The sequence below is a fragment of the Pseudonaja textilis genome, chromosome 5 (genome assembly GCF_049901715.1).
Source record: "Pseudonaja textilis isolate UNSWEBS1 chromosome 5, rPseTex1.2, whole genome shotgun sequence".
In the NCBI taxonomy this organism is placed as follows: Eukaryota; Metazoa; Chordata; class Lepidosauria; order Squamata; family Elapidae; genus Pseudonaja; species Pseudonaja textilis.
Genome location: NC_141994.1, coordinates 8,025,529 through 8,042,695, shown reverse-complemented (window position 1 = coordinate 8,042,695; position 17,167 = coordinate 8,025,529). Strand labels below are relative to the sequence as shown.

Below are 17,167 nucleotides of genomic sequence, written 5' to 3'. Positions count from 1 at the left end.
TTCATCTGGGTGCCTGGTTGGGGTGTGTTTGAGCTGGAGGTATCAGGTGGAGTCTGTTTGTGCCCAGGTGTTTGCCTGGCTTGTGGTGTGGAGATTTTTTTGTTTGAGAGTGCAGGCTTTCAAATAATTGACAGTCTGATGGAGTCATCTCTTCTATTCATGCTTTCAGGTCTTTTTTCAATCTCTATGGCTTCTCTGATAATTCTGTAGCTGGGGTTTTCTATAGTGGCTAGGATTTTGGTGCATTGAAATCAATGCTATGACCTGTGGCTTTCATGTGTTGGACTAGTGAGGAAGTGTGTTCCAGCTTTTTTGCTGCATTTTTGTGTTCATCTAGGCGGGTACTTATTCTTCTATTGGTCTGTCCAATGTATGTGGCAGGGCATGATGCACAGGGGACTTCATATATGCCTTGGTTTTCCAGGTCAGTTTTATCTTTGGGGTTTCTTAGGATGGCTGCTATTTTTCTGTCTGTTTTGAAGGCAGTCTACAGACAAAATCATACTGTGTAGTATCTTACTGATTTTGTCTGTAGTATCTCTTATGTAGGGCAGGACAGCTGTTCCCTAGGTCTGTTCATCTTCTAGGTCTCCATTATGTCTCAGTGTGTTTTTGTGGATCAAGCCAATGATTTTGCTTTTGGGGAAGCCGTTGGCTATTAGTACTTTAGTCAGGGTGCCTAGTTCAGTCTTTATGTGTGTCTTGTCTGCCAGGCATTTGGTTCTAGCAATTAGTGTTTTGGCCACAGAGTTTATCTGTGCTGGGTGGTAGTGGGATTGGATGTTGAGGTAGTGGTTGGTGTGTGTTTTCTTCTGGTATATGGTGTGTCCTAGTGTGCCATCTGTTTTTTTGTAGATTAGTACATCTAGGAATGGTAGTTGTTTGTTTCCATTTCCATGGTGAATTTGATTTGGGGGGGTGTGCTCTTTAGGTGTGTTAGGAAATTGTTTAGGTTTTCTTTTCCATGGGGCCAAATAACAAATGTGTCATCGATGTATCTTAACCATAGTTTGGGTTTGTGAGTGGCATTGGCTAAGGCTCTGGATTCGAATTCTTCCATGAACGGGTTTGCAATGACGGGTGACAGAGCCCCTATAGGATCACCATATATGGATAATTTTATTTGTTAAAGAATATGCAAAGCTCAATTAAAACAACTGATATTTTTGTTTGTTTTCCTAGCAGAGCATCTCAATCTTTCACTGATTCTTAAAGTGGTCTATGAATTACTGGTACTTTAGCGTTTATTTTTAGTATTCCATAAGATTAAAGTACTGGTAATAAGGGTATGCTCAAAATCTTTTCTATAACATTATGATAGAGTTAAATTTATTTCACATTTTCTACCTCTGAAATATTTATTTTCATCTCTTTTGTGTTAGTGAGATACTTATCAGTTAAGATGATGCCATTCAGGATCTCTTACACTGCAGATGTTATACTTCAGCACAAAAGGCATTCACATATACTGTATAACAAAAAAATTTCTTTCACCCTGCAATGGGGAACTGAGCACAAAATATAATTGCATTGGAGTATATAAAAAAGAAGTTCAAACATAGAAGCATTTCCAGTGTCCCCTCCTTAAACCTGCACAAATTAAGTGACACTGAACATAGTAGAGGTTGTATTAAAGATCAGATTGTAACAAAGTTTTCACAGAGTTGAGAATTAATTTAAAAAATAGTAGTGGGTTCCCCCCCCCCTCCATTTCCCAAATCTAGTGACTATCATGTTCTGGCTCAGGATGACACCCAAATCAGAGACAAGTTGGGATAGATTTTACCTTACCCAAGGGATTGGATCCATAACTTCCTGTTTTGATTCAAAAACCTTCAGGGTTCTGGATCCAAGTTGATAATTGGGTGAAGCCATACCGGCTATGCCAAAAAAGGAGAGGACAATGTTGTTGTTTTAACTCTTAGTTGCTTAATACAGTCATCCATTCTCAAATCAGAATGAGCTCTGCAGATTGTAAAAGAGTGTAGTCTGAAAACGCAAACCCCAATTTTTACCCTATTTTGATAATATTTATTTATGAAATTTATAGGCCTTCCATCTTACCTCTGAGTAACTCTGGGTAGCTTTACAGTCATAAAAGGTAAAAACTATTTAAACTAAAAATATAAATAAGTTAATACAAAAAGCCAAACACTGTAGCCCAGTTAAAAGATTGGGGTAGGTGTGAGCAGGATCATCTGTTGTTCATCGATCATAGAATATAAGCGCCTCAGTGGTTAGAGTCCAGTACTGCAAGCTACTTCTACTGCAGCCAGTTGCCTGCAATTTGGCAAATCGAATCTCACCAGGCTCAAAGTTGACTCAGCCTTCCATCCTTCCTAGGTGGGTAAAATGAGGAATTTTGGGGTCAATATGCTGACTCTGTAAACTGCTTAGAGAGGACTGTAAAGAACTATGAAGTGATATATAAGTCTAAGTGCTGTTGCTATATAGCTTCATTGTAAGTTTCTTTTTTCTTTTTGGATGAATGCAAGGAAGTTGTAAAATTTTAAGGAACAATATATGTTAAGGATGAATTAGAGGCAGCATTACCTAGTTTAGCAAGAAAACTTCACAGAAGAAGCAAGCTTATGAACATTAAGACGCTGACAATTTTAAATATTCCGAACAGATTTTTATGAACTTTGGCGTGCTGCATTTCCTCTTATTGTTTTAACTTTTATGAATGGCTATCCCCTTCTTATAAAAATGAAGAAAAATTTAAGCACCATTAAATATCTGTTTTTCCAGTGCTAGATAATGGGAGAGCAATTTTGATATTTTTGAATCATAGTTTACATCAAAGATTGAGTTGAAGATTTTCTAAAGTAATGAATTTAACTCTTGAAGCATATTGCATGACAACCCAACGCTTTGCCTGGTGGCCATTCAGATATTGCTAGTGGTTAAGACTCTTTCTAGAGAAAAATACTTAAAATTTGCTAATGTGACATGAACTGCTTGATTGACAGAATCATTTTTTTTAGAAATATTATAGAACTTTATACTGTCTACAAACACCAATTGCCCTTTGTTCCTTCTCCCTATGTATAGACCATTGTAATCCAAACCTATTGTCGACGATGGCTAGCTATTCAATGGGTAAACAAACTAAAAGAAGAATTAAGACTGAGACTGGAATGGGAAAGGCAAGAAGAACTAAGAAAACAGAGAGAGAGGGAAGAAAAAATGCTAAGGGAATACAATCGAAGAATGCATCCCAAAACAAAGGATGATTTTGAATTACTTTATCATGCCTTAGAATGTAAGTATCCAATTTCTTCATTGCCAATAAGTAAACACAAACTCTTTCATGTTTTCTCTAACAATTTATCGTAGATTAGATGCAAAACTGTAGCTAAATTGGTATATCTTATGCAGATCAACAAAGTTTCAGACCTTTTCAGTATAGTAGCTATTATGCAAGCCTTACTGAATGAGCTTCTCTTCTTTATGTCTACATTGTTTCTCACAAAGTATCTTTTTTAAAAGACACATTATTAATTAAGTAACATATCAAGAAGGAGGAGGAGGAGAGGAGGAGGAGGAGGAGGAGGAGGAGGAGGAGGAGGAGGAGGGAGGAGGAGGAGAAGAAGAAGAAGAAGAAGAAGAAGAAGAAGAAGAAGAAGAAGAAAGAAGAAGAAGAAGAAGAAGAAGAAGAAGAAGAAGAAGAAGAAGAAGAAGAAGAAGAAGAAGAAGAAGAAGAAGAAGAAGAAGAAGAAGAAGAAGAAGAGAAGAAGAAGAGATGGATGGATGGATTGCCAGATCTGGACTGCAAAAATCCCTACAATCATGTCTTGATGTAAACTCTAAATCTTTGTTATCGCTATAAGACCTATTGGTCTTCCAGATTTTTGTAGGCCAGATCCATTTCTGCTTTCTTTAGAAGGCATATTCTAGTTTCTATAAACTCCTATCTATTTTCAGCTATTATATTTAGAGATGCTCTAGGTACATATGCAAAGTATGGTGTCAGTTATAGGCAAGAAAGTTTTGAATGAAAACATTTATAATTGTAGGAGAATCATACTTTTAGCACTTCTAATATAAAACCAGTACAATATAAAACTAACTTTAGCAGGAACCTCTGCTTGATGTGTTGGGTTACTAAAAAGAGACAGGGAAGCTGTTATTTAAAATAGTTTCTCTGTTTCCTTAAAGAATACAATTCCTTTAAATTAGTTTAACATTGGCTTAAATGACTGCAACATTTTTGGTGATGTTGATTCTTCTACATTGAGGTTCTATTTCCTTGCATATTATGTTGAGGCACAACTTTTCTGTTCTCTTTTAAAGAACCCATCTTTTAGGGAATTAAAAGTGCATGATTTTCTTTTAATGTATTCATCATCTGACATGCCTTTGCTAGTGTTTCATAGGTAAATTTAAAAACTAATATAAGAAAAATGGAAAACACCCACCTCTGTGCATTGCCTGGAATTAAAAGACCATTCCCTTGAAGTGACAGTTTAATTAACAGTTAACTACTGCACCAGTTACCTATTATTCATCTTTTCAAAATAGAAAAAAATATTGATCTGGTTATGAAAAAAAAAAATGTTCTGTTTTTAGGTGTTATCCAAAAGTGTACTTGAGTAGTTTTATGAAATTCTAATCTGAAAAAGTGCCATTGTGAATTTCCATCAGTCTTTCTTAGCACTATTTGTAGTTATCAGACTGGAAATCAGTAAACTATAGATTGCTTTGATTGAGTGTGAATGCCATAAAGTAAGTAATGGGTCCTAGTGTCCATATACATAGACCCTCTTCATACTAATCTGTCCCCAATCTGAAATCCAAAAGTGCACCATTACTGGTCTAATCAGATCCATTCTCCTTGGTGCTGATTCTGCAAGGGTACAAGAGATAGTGTAGTTATATCAGAAATAATAATAAGGTAGAAAATAGAAAATATAGGTAATCAAAGTGAAAGATGAAACCGGTATTGTTAAGGAATGGAATGTCTAGTAATATTTAAATTAAATAAAGAGATAAATGGAATAAAAGTGAAAGAAAGGAAAACGAGAGGAAAATAGCAATTAAGGGTATTTTACTGAAATAAATTATGAGGATTATTGTAGACTATATTAATTTTGTTTAATGATCTACATAATATAACTGAAATGAATTGTGCAAGATTTGTAATGAAATCAATATCAGTTTCTAGGAAGAACCTGAATAGATAGTTAATGTTATCTATTGTTTGTATTTTTTTCTTTCTTCTTTTAGAAGTCTAAAACGTATTGGGGGGGGATTTAAAGGGAAAGTACCAAGCGGAATCTGTTTGGAAAGAGATATATGATATAAAAAAGTTATTAGAAGTTGAATGTTATAATTGATTAAGGGGATACTGTATAAATCAAATGTTTAATGGAATTTGAAAGAATAATAATTATATATAAAGGTGACACACTCTATTGGGTAATTGTAGGGGAAACCTTGCTTTGTAATGCCTGAAAGGGGAGGGAATTTCTTTTTTCTTTCTCTTTTTGGGATGATGATGGAAAAAGATATATACAAGTGTAAGTATAATTACTATGAAGATATGGGAATTTGGAAAAGGATATGTAATAAAATTAGAAATGAATGAGAAGTTTTAAAATAAAGCGGAGGAAAGTAAATGAAGAAAAAATTAATGAAATCTATAAAGATAAGACATGAAATTGAATATAGAAAGATGAGTATGTAATTAAAATTTTATCTGTATGGAGATGTGACAACCTGGAAACATGTTCTCTAAAAAAAGATGTTTTATTTTTTAATATGCTTTTTTTTTAAACCCAAATAAATTTTTTACAAAAAAAATAGTTCTGACATATGAAGTTTACAACAGTTTAGGAACATAGCTCCTTTAGAAGTATTTGTGTGGTTATAGCAAGGAAAAAGATTGCTATAAGTAAGAATAACAAATCTTACATGTGATACATATGACACGTATGAAGAGCTAGTATTCTACTTTTTAACATTTAAAAAGTAGAAATGCAGCACACCAATAAACGTATTAACGGGAGAATAGATCTTGTAACATCACTAACGTTTCAGCTACTTGATGATAGATGACTATAGTAAATGAAGAATCTGCTGAAACTAAAAAAAATCAATGGAATATTGTATATACTTATTTATTCTATTTTAATACTGTAACTCTTTAGAAATGCTAACTAAAAGGGCACTAATTAAAAGTGCAAATTTGTTACAATTGGATTGTAATATATTTATATTTTTGGTCTTTGGTGTACTTTGTTGCACTTTGGGAAAGAGGCATACTTCACTTTTTGATAATTTAATGCATCCTGAAAGGCTGATAGAAAATAATAGGGAATAGAAAATAAAATTCTGTTTTGTTACTGTTTTCTCCCCTCCAAAAATAAAGACAAATTATACAACACTTTTATAATCATTTTTAAATTCACATTGCTAAAGTATAAAGCTGTTAAAATTGGCCAGGAAAGTTACAGAAATCCCTATGCTTTTGTCCTTCAGCATGTAAATGACTTTGGTGCAGGCTTTTTATATGCAAATTCCCAAAATGTGAGCTTCATTTTTAATGATGTGTTTTATATTTGAATACAAGTTGTGGATCTTTAAAGTTTTTTTTTTAGAATTATGTTTTTATTTAAATGAGCAATACATTAGCATAATATTTAAACATACATTGTAATAAAGGATAAAATAATTCTAACAAGAGAGAAGTATTTAATGTCAGAAGTTGTTTCAACCTTGTCCTAGTTTATAAGGTAGAACACTAATGAAATTATCACAAATACAGACAACTATGGCCATTTCACGGACAACATTTTTAATTCATCATCACAAGCTTCAGTTCAGGATAGGTGCTTTGGTCATTGAGTCATAAAATGTCCTGTGTAACTATGTCTATACATCCTTTTAAAAAGGGAAAAAATAACAGTTTGGAACCACATGATCATAGGATTCACATTTGTAAACTTTTGAAAAATCATGTCATTTCTTTAGCAGGCTTCGTAGTATAATGCTGGACTGGCAACAGGGAAGATGAGGTCAGCCATAAAAACTCAAATGTCTTTGAGCCAGTCATTTATATTCAGGCCATCCTATCACACAAAATAGCTACGTTGGGCAAAAATGGGAAGAAGGAATGTAATGTAGGTCACCTTAAACTCCTGGAACACGGAATATAAATCTAAAAATTAATAACCATGTTTCCCCGGAAATAAGACCGGGTCTTATTTTCTTTTGGGCCCCAAAATAAGCCCTAGGGCTTATTTTCAGGAGTGTCTTTTTCGTTTACAGGAGGCACATTTCTTCTGCTTGCTTGTGTTGGGGCAGGAGGCCATGTGGCACACGAATGCCACTGCCACGAGGTAGGGAGGCTGAAGCTGCCCCACATGCCCTGCACTAGCTTACCTCAGACCACCCATTTCCTGACACCTGCCTCGCCTCAGGGCGGCAGCCCTAGCAGTTCCATCCAGCAGGACCTTGTGTGGCTGCTGGCCGACTTCTGCTTGCTCACAGCCGCAACAGAGCAGGAGGCCAAGCAATGCACTGGTGCAACAGCCACAAGGTGTGGTGTGGTGGAGCTGTCCCATGTGCCCGCACCAGCTTACCTCAGGGCCCCCGCAGACAGACCATCCATGCCCCGACACCTGCCGCACCTCATGGCCATGGCTCCAACACACCACTTGGCTCCTGCTCCATTGAAACTTAGAGAAAGCGGAAGAAGTGGCCATGTGGATTCCTGCTGCACATGGCTGTTGGTGCTGCCGCTGCAAGGCAAATATTGGGGTGTGGGTGGCCTGGCTGCTGAGGCCCTGAGGTAAGCCAGTGCGGGACATGTGGGGCATCTCTTCCACCTCCCTACCTTGCCTTGTGGCTGTGGGACAATGAGCAACCAGACAAAATGGGTGGGCGGCTGGCTGCACAGGCTCTTAAGCAGGGCTTATTTTTTGGGTAGGTCTTATATTAGGTACACACATTAAACAGGCCAGGGGTTATTTTGGGGATAGGTCTTATTTTCAGGGAAACATGGTACACTTTTGCACTTTTATAGCAAACTAGAAGTTTTGAAAAGCTCTTCAGCAAAGGTCTCAAATGTTAAAGTAGAATTACTTATTAGCCCTTAACATTTGATTATAATTACTGCACTGTTCCAAAATATGCTGACCCAGAAGGCTTTGTAAACTTGTGATATGCTCAGTCAAATAAGATAGTTCGATAAGACCTAAAATTAATTAATTAGTATCCTGTCTATTATTTTTACAAATAACTCAAGGAAGCAAACATATTCAACCCTGCTTCCTCCTCCTATTTTCCCTACAACAACCCTGTCAGGTGAATTGGGCTGAAACAGAGTGATTGGTCCAAGGTCACCCTGCTGGCTTTTATGGCTAAGGCAGAATTAGAACGTGTGATTTCCCAGTTTCTAGACTGTACTTTAATCACTAGACCAGTGCTTTAATCACTAATCACTAGACCAGACTGGCTCTATTAATATACTATAACATTTCTATGATACCAATTCTACAGAGACTGTTAGCTGTTTTCACATATTGATATAGCATATGTCCATGAAAATAATAATTATAAAAATACCACCCATTAAAACTAGTGTGCCTCTTTAGTTGCCACTCCTGGGAATATTGTAAATCAAAATGTTCCACAGAACATTTCCATTTTGATTGCACTTCTAAAAATCATTAGAGACTGTGCCATTGAACTCTGGGGTAAAATTATTCCATAATGAAGAAATAAATACCCAAAAGTGTCCCAGTCTAACACTTGCACCCCTCCCCAAATAATTTCATATAGAAATATCATCAATAACATTGCCTCACATGAAGTTGACTTGAATAACCTGAAGATGACTTCTGCTTCTACCGGTGTATACCAAGAACACTTAACCAGTAAATAATAATTTAGAATAACCAAATAGAAACTCACATGGCTTCTGTTTATTAAGATCTGACTATTTAAAAGATTCATTTTGCATTAATGCTTGGTAAAGGCTAATCAAAAAATGAAAGCGAAATAAAATATAGTTTTTTTGTGTTGATACAGTATGGAGAAAAGAGGAACTTGAGGGCATCAACAGCACTTTCACTGGAGCTGAACGGAAAGCAGCTCTCTGTGGACTTCTAGAAAAAGAGACCCAGCTGGTTGCTTGCATTGGGAGACACAAAATAAATGTATTAGAAGACAACCACGAAAAAGCAATCCTGTCCTTTCTGGAAAAGGTCAGTGAGATAATTTCCATCTTAGTGTACCCAGAGTTAAAAAACCCAAATTAACATTTGCAAACTAACAGCATACTGAAGAAAAGCACAGTAATTAACTTACAGTTAAGAAAGTTATGATTTATGAGCTTTATGCATGTCTGGCAGTAAAATTGCCTCATTTGATATGGTTATTAAAAGTCTTTATACTCATAAATTTGATGAGAATTTCTTCTCACCTATGTACAGAGAAGCCACCACTTACATCTTAATTTACTTAATTACATCTTATTGAAAATGATGCTAACTATGCCCTCTATAACCTTTCATTAATACTGTATTATAGGCACATGGGGTAAATTTATTATAGTAATTTCATTCACATTACCAGGATTTATTTTCTACAATATCTTATTTCTGTCACTGTTGCAACACCAGGCCACCTTTGGCTCTACTGCAGGAAAATATGAAATTTTTGTGTAACACTTTTCAGGAAAACTAGTTATTTCACATGTAAAATAACATTTCTATTGTGGGAAGTATTTAGGGGAAGACTGCAGCATCAGGTAAATTAACTATACCCATCATCCTGTTTTCTTTTCAGTTGAAAAAACTGGTAGAGTTGCATCCCAAGAAAAAATAGGTTTTGGTCTGATTTTCTTGTGTAGATCCTATTGCTGCTGGATAGTTTGAAGTTGTAATTTGTCAGATAATTAATGGCAATCCTTTTCTTATCTTTTTTTTAAAAAACAAATTTTATTCAATTTTTCACATAAAAACAAAAAGCTCTTTTTAGTGGACAACATATTTCTGGATCATCACTTTTACGTACAAATATGACAATAGTTATACATTCATATATGCATACTTAATTCTATTATTACCTTTTCCATTTCAAACTTCCAGAAAGGAGAGAAACAAGCAAATTAATCCTAGTCTCTCACATTAATCTCAATCAAAACATCTTTTCGTTTCATTTCATTTATTTCAAATATAATCCTTTAATATTTATTTTAAAAATAAAAATAACAATATATGTTTGCCTAATAAAAAAAAGTTACCAATGTCTCTCCTTCCTTTTAATAGTCTATATTAGCTTATTAATTTAAGTAGTTCTTCAATCTGTCATATTTTCTTTCCATCACACATTCTTTCTATAGATTCTAGATTAATACAAGTTTTAACACAAAAGAAAAAGAAACAAGTATAGGTTTCCCCCCCTTTACTGCTTTGAGTGTGACACCACAGTGGTTAAAATATACCTTTATTCCCTCATCTTAATTCCCAATAAACCATTATTTTTAAGTAGTTACAATAATAATCATTACATCTTTTCATTTGGATTCCGCAACATATTTTCCCCCCTTAATTTTATTTCTAATTTCAAAAGAAGTAAAACGGGAAAAAATTGACTATTCAATTTCTGGTCATTGATATTAACCTCATTTTTAAACATCTTCACATCCATTTCAATTATTACAATTTCTTCAGTAAACCTTAACTTTTCTTTTGAGAATAAAAATAAAGATATATATTCATCTAATAAGAGTTATCAGTATCTATCCCTCCTTTAATAATCTATATTACGCTATTTTCTAAGTATTTTTTTAAATTGCAAATATATTCTTGTTACCCCTTGTCACCCTGCAGAAGCCCATTTTTAATTCATCAACCATTATCTCTGAAAAAAATGATTTCTTTTCATCGTTTTACTATTTCCGTGTTTCTTTATTTCCTGCACGTGTTTCTTACTGCCTCTCCTCACCCTCTTTTTCCCATATCTTTTCTCATTCTGGTTTATATCCCTCTCTTTCTTGATATCTTCCTTTCCCCTTTTCTTCTGCATCTTTCTACCTCTCCTGATTTCACAGGTATCCCCCCTTTTGATTACCTTCTTAAATCTCAACTTTTTAGCCTTCCTTCTTTTTCCTTGTCTTTGTAGTGTTCTTTGTGTTAATTGTCTATTTAAGATGGCTTCTCCTTGAATCAACTCTTCCTCCTCTAAAGTTCTTTCTTCTTGTTCTTCAATCGCCATTTCCATTTCTTCTAACACAGAGCAAAGTGATTCACCTCTTTCCTGTAGTAGTTCTCTCATATTTTTAAGTTCCATTTTTAATTCCTGAAGAGATATCATCATTACACACTCTTATATTTTATAATCATTGAAGTCCACAAAAAACACTGTTGCTTTCCTTCTTTCTTCTTCCAGTTTTCTAAAGTTCTCAGTTGTTCCAGCCGAGGGTCTATATCAAAAATGTAGATCAATCCCACAATCAGTCTTTCCTTGCTTCTTTCTTTATTCAGCTTTCACTTTCTAAGATTCTTTGTTTCAATATTTCTTTAACATTATATCAACACAAGTTCATACAGAAATAGGATGCTTTCCCTTTGATTTCAGTTCAAATTTTTGTCAGAAGATGGCACTCTCCATTATACAAAGTCCTCATCTTTTTCCCCTATTTTTTTATTTAGGGTTTTTCAAACCTCAATATTCCAGCACAATCCAGTCTCCAATTTGTAAATTTTATTATTATTATTATTCGGCAATCTTAAGTCCAGCTTTATTTAATGCCTATTTATTACCGAAATATTTTAGTCCAATTTAATTAAGTCTTTAGTTCTGGCTTCTTCCTTTCCTGGTTTGAATCCCCGCTTAGCTGTCAAAATTATTTTCTTATTTTTTTTCCCTATCCCTTTGTATTTCTGCTGCTCACTTTTCTTTTCTTAAAAGTTCAATGTTACCTTAATCCCAGGGTACTTTTTGTTTAGTTGTTTCGCCCCATTGTCCTGGTTCAGATGTTATCTACCTCTTTCTTCCCTCCTGCACAAATCTTAGTCCAGCTGAGTCCTCCCCTTCGGGGTGGCCATTTTAGACCACTGTTTCAGTCATCTTCAGGGGGGAAAAGACCAAGCCCAGGAGGGGAGATGCGGCTCCCCTCAACCTGGCTTGCAGCTTCCCCTTACTCCACCACCCCTCCAAGGCAGCTTCAGACCCTAATCGCAATGATCGGGGCTCTCCGATGAAAGGGCATGGACCATAGCCGTGGACAGTCATGATATACGGTCTGTCAGCGAGGAGGGCTCAACCCGGAAGTCGGCAATCCTTTTCTTATCTTCTTGTTAAGCTTCCAGTGACCTATTCCTTTTCAAATCTCTCACAAGAATCTTGACAAACATGAGCACTGGGCCTTGTTCAAGAAGATGTAGTTCAGTGGTGAGAAGAATAAGGTCCTGCATTTAGGCAGGAAAAATCAAATAAGTACTGCCTATTTAGAACAGGCAGTACCTATCTTCACAGTAGTAATTTTGAGAGGGATCTAAGAGTTCTGGTGGGCTACCGCTTAAATATGAACCAGCAGTGAGCTCTAGCTCCAGCCCTAACTCTTTTATTCTAATTACCAGGTATACGTTAAGCCAAAACAAGTAAAGAAAGTAAACTGTAAATTTAAATTGTTGTTCTGCATTGTACTCTGTGTGTGATTTTTGTTTCAGAGGACAGTTGAATCTACTCACATATATGATTTGAACTAAATACCCAAATATTTCATTTATATATTAGTGTTTTCCTATTATGATATCTTATGAACTTAGAGTTCTAAGATTAAGATGAATTCTTCATTAGAAGAAGCTTCAGACTAAAATTAAAAGTAGGAATGTAGAGATAGTAAATAAATTCACCATTACTTTGGAATAATAGCAAATAATTCAAATTCAAATAATAACAATAGAGCAGTAGATATGAAAAAGACATAATAGGAAATTATTATTTTTAGGGTAAATGTCTTAAATTGCTTATCCACCTCTAGATGTCACCAGCAGCCAACACTATACTGTACTTGAAATAAACAGAAGCTTTGATGCATCCAAATACACAGCATACAATATTGTACAATATCCATAAATATTGTTTCCCCTAATTTTAAAATTGCTTCATTTCTATTCTTCAGTTTCCCTCATAACACTACTCCCCTGCTAGAGACTGTTTGTATCAGGAGAAAATGTATATGAAACCTTATCAAGTTTATGCTCTAAATCCAGTTCTCTGCTGAAAGAGAAAATTAGATGGAAGAAGCAGTTGGTAGTTAACTCTATTTCAATCAGCAAAAATCCTACTTTAGTTTAATAAACAAAAATCTCCTTTCCTATCCCCACTGTAAGAGACAGCTATCTAACTATAATTTGCTGACAATTGACTCTGAGAATTGTTTTGAATGACAGCAGAAACCAAGCAATGGGTAAAACCAGAGGGTGTGTCTGCTAAAAATGTGGGCAAGAAGAGAGAAACGTTCAGTGGAATTACCACTGACTAATGGAATGGATAGAGAGATTCTTTTCCAGCAGGAGGGAGAATAGTGTGTGGAGTTATGTGCTGCAGAGCTCCCTTCTGGGGCCAGTCTAATACTATTTTAAAAAGTTATAAATGCTTAAAACGAAAGAGTGAAAAGCCCTCTTATGACATATGCAGTTGACACAAAACTAGATATAAGAAAACATATTGTGCAGAGAAAGCTGACATCTTCTAAATTGTTACAAAGATTGCATAAGATAAATGAGAACTGTCCTATGACTTGGTAGCTCATTCCGGTTTTACTCATTCCACACATAAGACTATGGTTTAATCACAAACTGTATTTTGAGAATCTACTGAAATAGTTCAATTTTCTTTCTCTCTTTGGTTCAAGGTTTCAACTGCTTAGGTTGATGTACCTTATTTTCACTTCCCTAGGCTTTTTCCAGCTGGGGCCTATCTTTTATACATGTACTACTCCACATTAAAATACATGCACATAATTAAGCCAATAGTTAATTGATTCCCCCTCCCTCTCCCCCCCTTTCTCTCACACACATATTCATTGTATAGTTTGAATGAACAGATACTTTTTTCTCACTCCTTTGCCAGAAGCCAGCATGTTTTGTTATAAATTACTAAAGTCCTTTTTAGTTTTCCTTGTTGTGATTGATCTATGACACTGTCATATGTAAATATATTCATAAAATAGTACATTTTAAAACCACTTTTGCTGTTTTAAGAATGCTTCCTGAATATTTTAGGAGAAATGAAAATATTGTTTGTTTGAACTTTCTACAAATTTTTCTTTTGTTTGACAATTTCTATATATTTTTTTTAGACATAAGTTTATAAGATTAAGTTATAATATTGTTCAAAAAGGTAGGTTCAAAATATGTTATTTTTAACATGCTTCACGTGTATATGTGTCTTGGTTATCTGAGGCAAGAAACAGCAAAGTTTTAGATCTTAATTAATAACAATAAAGATGATATATCTGGCATGTATTGTATTATCTGTATGTATTACTAACACCTTGCTTGGAATCAGACAAATGTATATCAAGTTCATACCTTCATTCTAAAAATGGGCTCTCTGCCCAAAAGTTGGTGTGAAAGAGCAATCAGTAAGATCTTTTATGTAATAAAAGATGCATAGTTACTGCATAAGTAGAGCAATTTTGTCATTCTAGGATGTTCAAGCAATTTCTTCGGATTACAACCTATTCTGCATATTGAAAAGTTGGATTAGGAAACATATCAGAATGCTGGTTGTATGACTTACAGAATTAAGGTTGGGAGATTTTGGAACATATCAGATTGCATTTATATAAGTCCATCATTGATTTCTTAATATGCAAACCATTATTTTTCAACGTGGTTTAATAAAGCATGCTAAAATTCTTCAAATATAACTGCCTCAAGCTCAGTTTACTAATCATAGGTAGAACGATATCAAGCCACCACAGAATCTTGATTTTAGTAGGGTTGCAGGGGACAAGGAGGCTCTGGGACAAGGCAGGAATTCCCACCATGGGAAACTACACATCTCTCAGCTACAATATTAATCCTGCAAATCTGACCTTATAGCATGCTCCATTTTTGCTAAAGCAAACAAACCAAAAAACCAAACCTGGCTTTGGTGCATGAGAGTGTCTGGAGTCCCGCGATATTTGGGAATACAAGCAGGTTCTGATCCTAGGGTGAAGCAAACCAGATTGGGAAACATTCATTAAAATGTTTTGTGTATACAGAGAAAATTAACGTGTGATCAGTGACTTTGTATCTCTTTAGCTACTCTGGGTATCATAATTCTGGCTTACAGTGTCTCATAATACATATAAAAGGTCTGTATTATCATGCATGCACGAGAAAACAAATTAATAGAACTTTAATTATGCTGGAGCAAGAGTCCTTTGTTTCTGATTCTGTCAAGTGCTTACTGGCTCTAATTGAAAGATGTAGAATTTTAAGCAAAAATCTATTGCATCAATTTTCAAAATTGGTTTTGGCTTCAGTCCATCAGTTCCAATTATCCGCACTTCATTTAATTATAGAACTAAACCCACTAAGAATCTGCCAAATTCATATTTTTGAAATTCTATTTTTTTTAATGCTTATATAATTTGAAAAATGGGAGTTTCTTAATCGTGCACAGACTTCTGTTTCCAGTATCAAACAGTACCTGTGCATTTGAGCTTCCCAGAGATGTATAGAGTTGTGAGAATAGAATTGCTAAAGTTCAAAAGAAAAAAAAAAAAAAGAACACAGCACAGTGAGCTTTGTTCATTGCTTCCCCCAAGCACATAATTTACAGCAGGAAGGGGCCAAGACAGTTAGAAGAGACTTCCAAGGTACTAATCTGCCCTGGCTGGTGCTTATTAAACAGGCCAAGACAGGTTAGAGAGAATATCGCCGTAAGCCAGGATTAGAAACCTCCTAATATCTACCCACCCATGTTCATTCCATTTCTTGCCCTTACATAGGAAGTAAGGAGTAACCCAAGGCTGAAGATTTAGTCATACTGAAAAGGAACTTTTAAAAGATAGGAGTATTGCCACGGTTGCTTTTCTAAAAGAAAATTAAATCAGGAGAGAGTTCTGTCAGAGAGAATTGATATGCTGTCTCTCTCCTCCACAATGTAGAATCCATAGTGGACCACAGATCTAAAGTAAAGGAGCTTGTAACTCAAGTGCAGGGGTCAAATGATGTTAAGGCTCTTCAACTTACTAACCACACAGAGGCATTCATGGAAGGAGACCAAAAAAGTCAATATAGTAGCCATAATTACACAATCAAAGCCTGGGCCCTGTATTACGTGTAACCACAGACAAGTCCTTTGTCAGTTCCTGGTCTCAAACAGGTTTACTGCAACCCAGTTACTCAATGCAATATGTTATTTTCCTTCTGGTTATTTGATGAAATGCTATACATGTTAGTCATCAATGCTAATTTTTGTTTTTAATTTTACTTATTAATCAACTAACTAATAATTTATTATTCCTGCCTGCATCAAGATAGCATTTATTCTCAAGCAATATCTATAACAGTCTGAAAAAGCCTTACATTTATTAAATCCAATCTATTAAATCTAAAACTATTAAATCCAAAGTTTAAAATTACCTAGCTTCATTAAGCAATCCAAGCTCCAGGACTTCGACAGTCATTATTATGCTACATTGTACCTAATTTTTATGCACAGCTGTGCATCTCCTGTTATGACAAAAATAATGAAAATTGGTTTACATGAATGAAGATCATGCCACCAAGGGTCTAACAGGTGCTAAACAGATTCCAAAAGACTTTTTTGAAGAGAAGGCGAAGTGAACATCATGTTTAACTCAACTGCATGAAAGTAATGGCTCTCACTATTTTATTTACCTAATCTTCCCCATTTCCCCTATCTGACTGCAAACCTAAAGTTCTATCTATTTACATTATTTTGATTTATTTTTTGCCCATCCATGTTTATAAAAAAGCATGATTGCCAAAAAATTAGTAAAAACTTCAATGCTAGAATATGAAATCTATAAAGTAGATTATTTCAGAAAAGTGTTTATGGCTTCTATATTCAATAATTTGGACAAACTTGATACATTTTGGGAAATAAATTATTCACCTCTATCAATAGATTAGCATTATTAAACTGTTATTATAAGATGATACTGGTTCTAACTGCATTCTGTTAA

The 17,167-nt window shown here is 34.9% G+C and overlaps 1 protein-coding gene across 3 annotated transcripts in view; it reads left to right on the top strand.

The window, feature by feature from the left end:
- The window catches only part of IQUB (IQ motif and ubiquitin domain containing), a 38,973-nt gene that overhangs the window by 10,428 nt on the left and 11,378 nt on the right, over positions 1-17,167 (top strand). For all 3 annotated transcript variants that reach the window (XM_087934070.1, XM_087934071.1, XM_087934072.1), the window contains 2 exons: positions 3,055-3,265; positions 9,037-9,212. In XM_087934070.1, the coding sequence (XP_087790196.1) occupies positions 3,055-3,265; positions 9,037-9,212 (387 nt within the window). The remainder of the gene's footprint in view (positions 1-3,054; positions 3,266-9,036; positions 9,213-17,167) is intronic.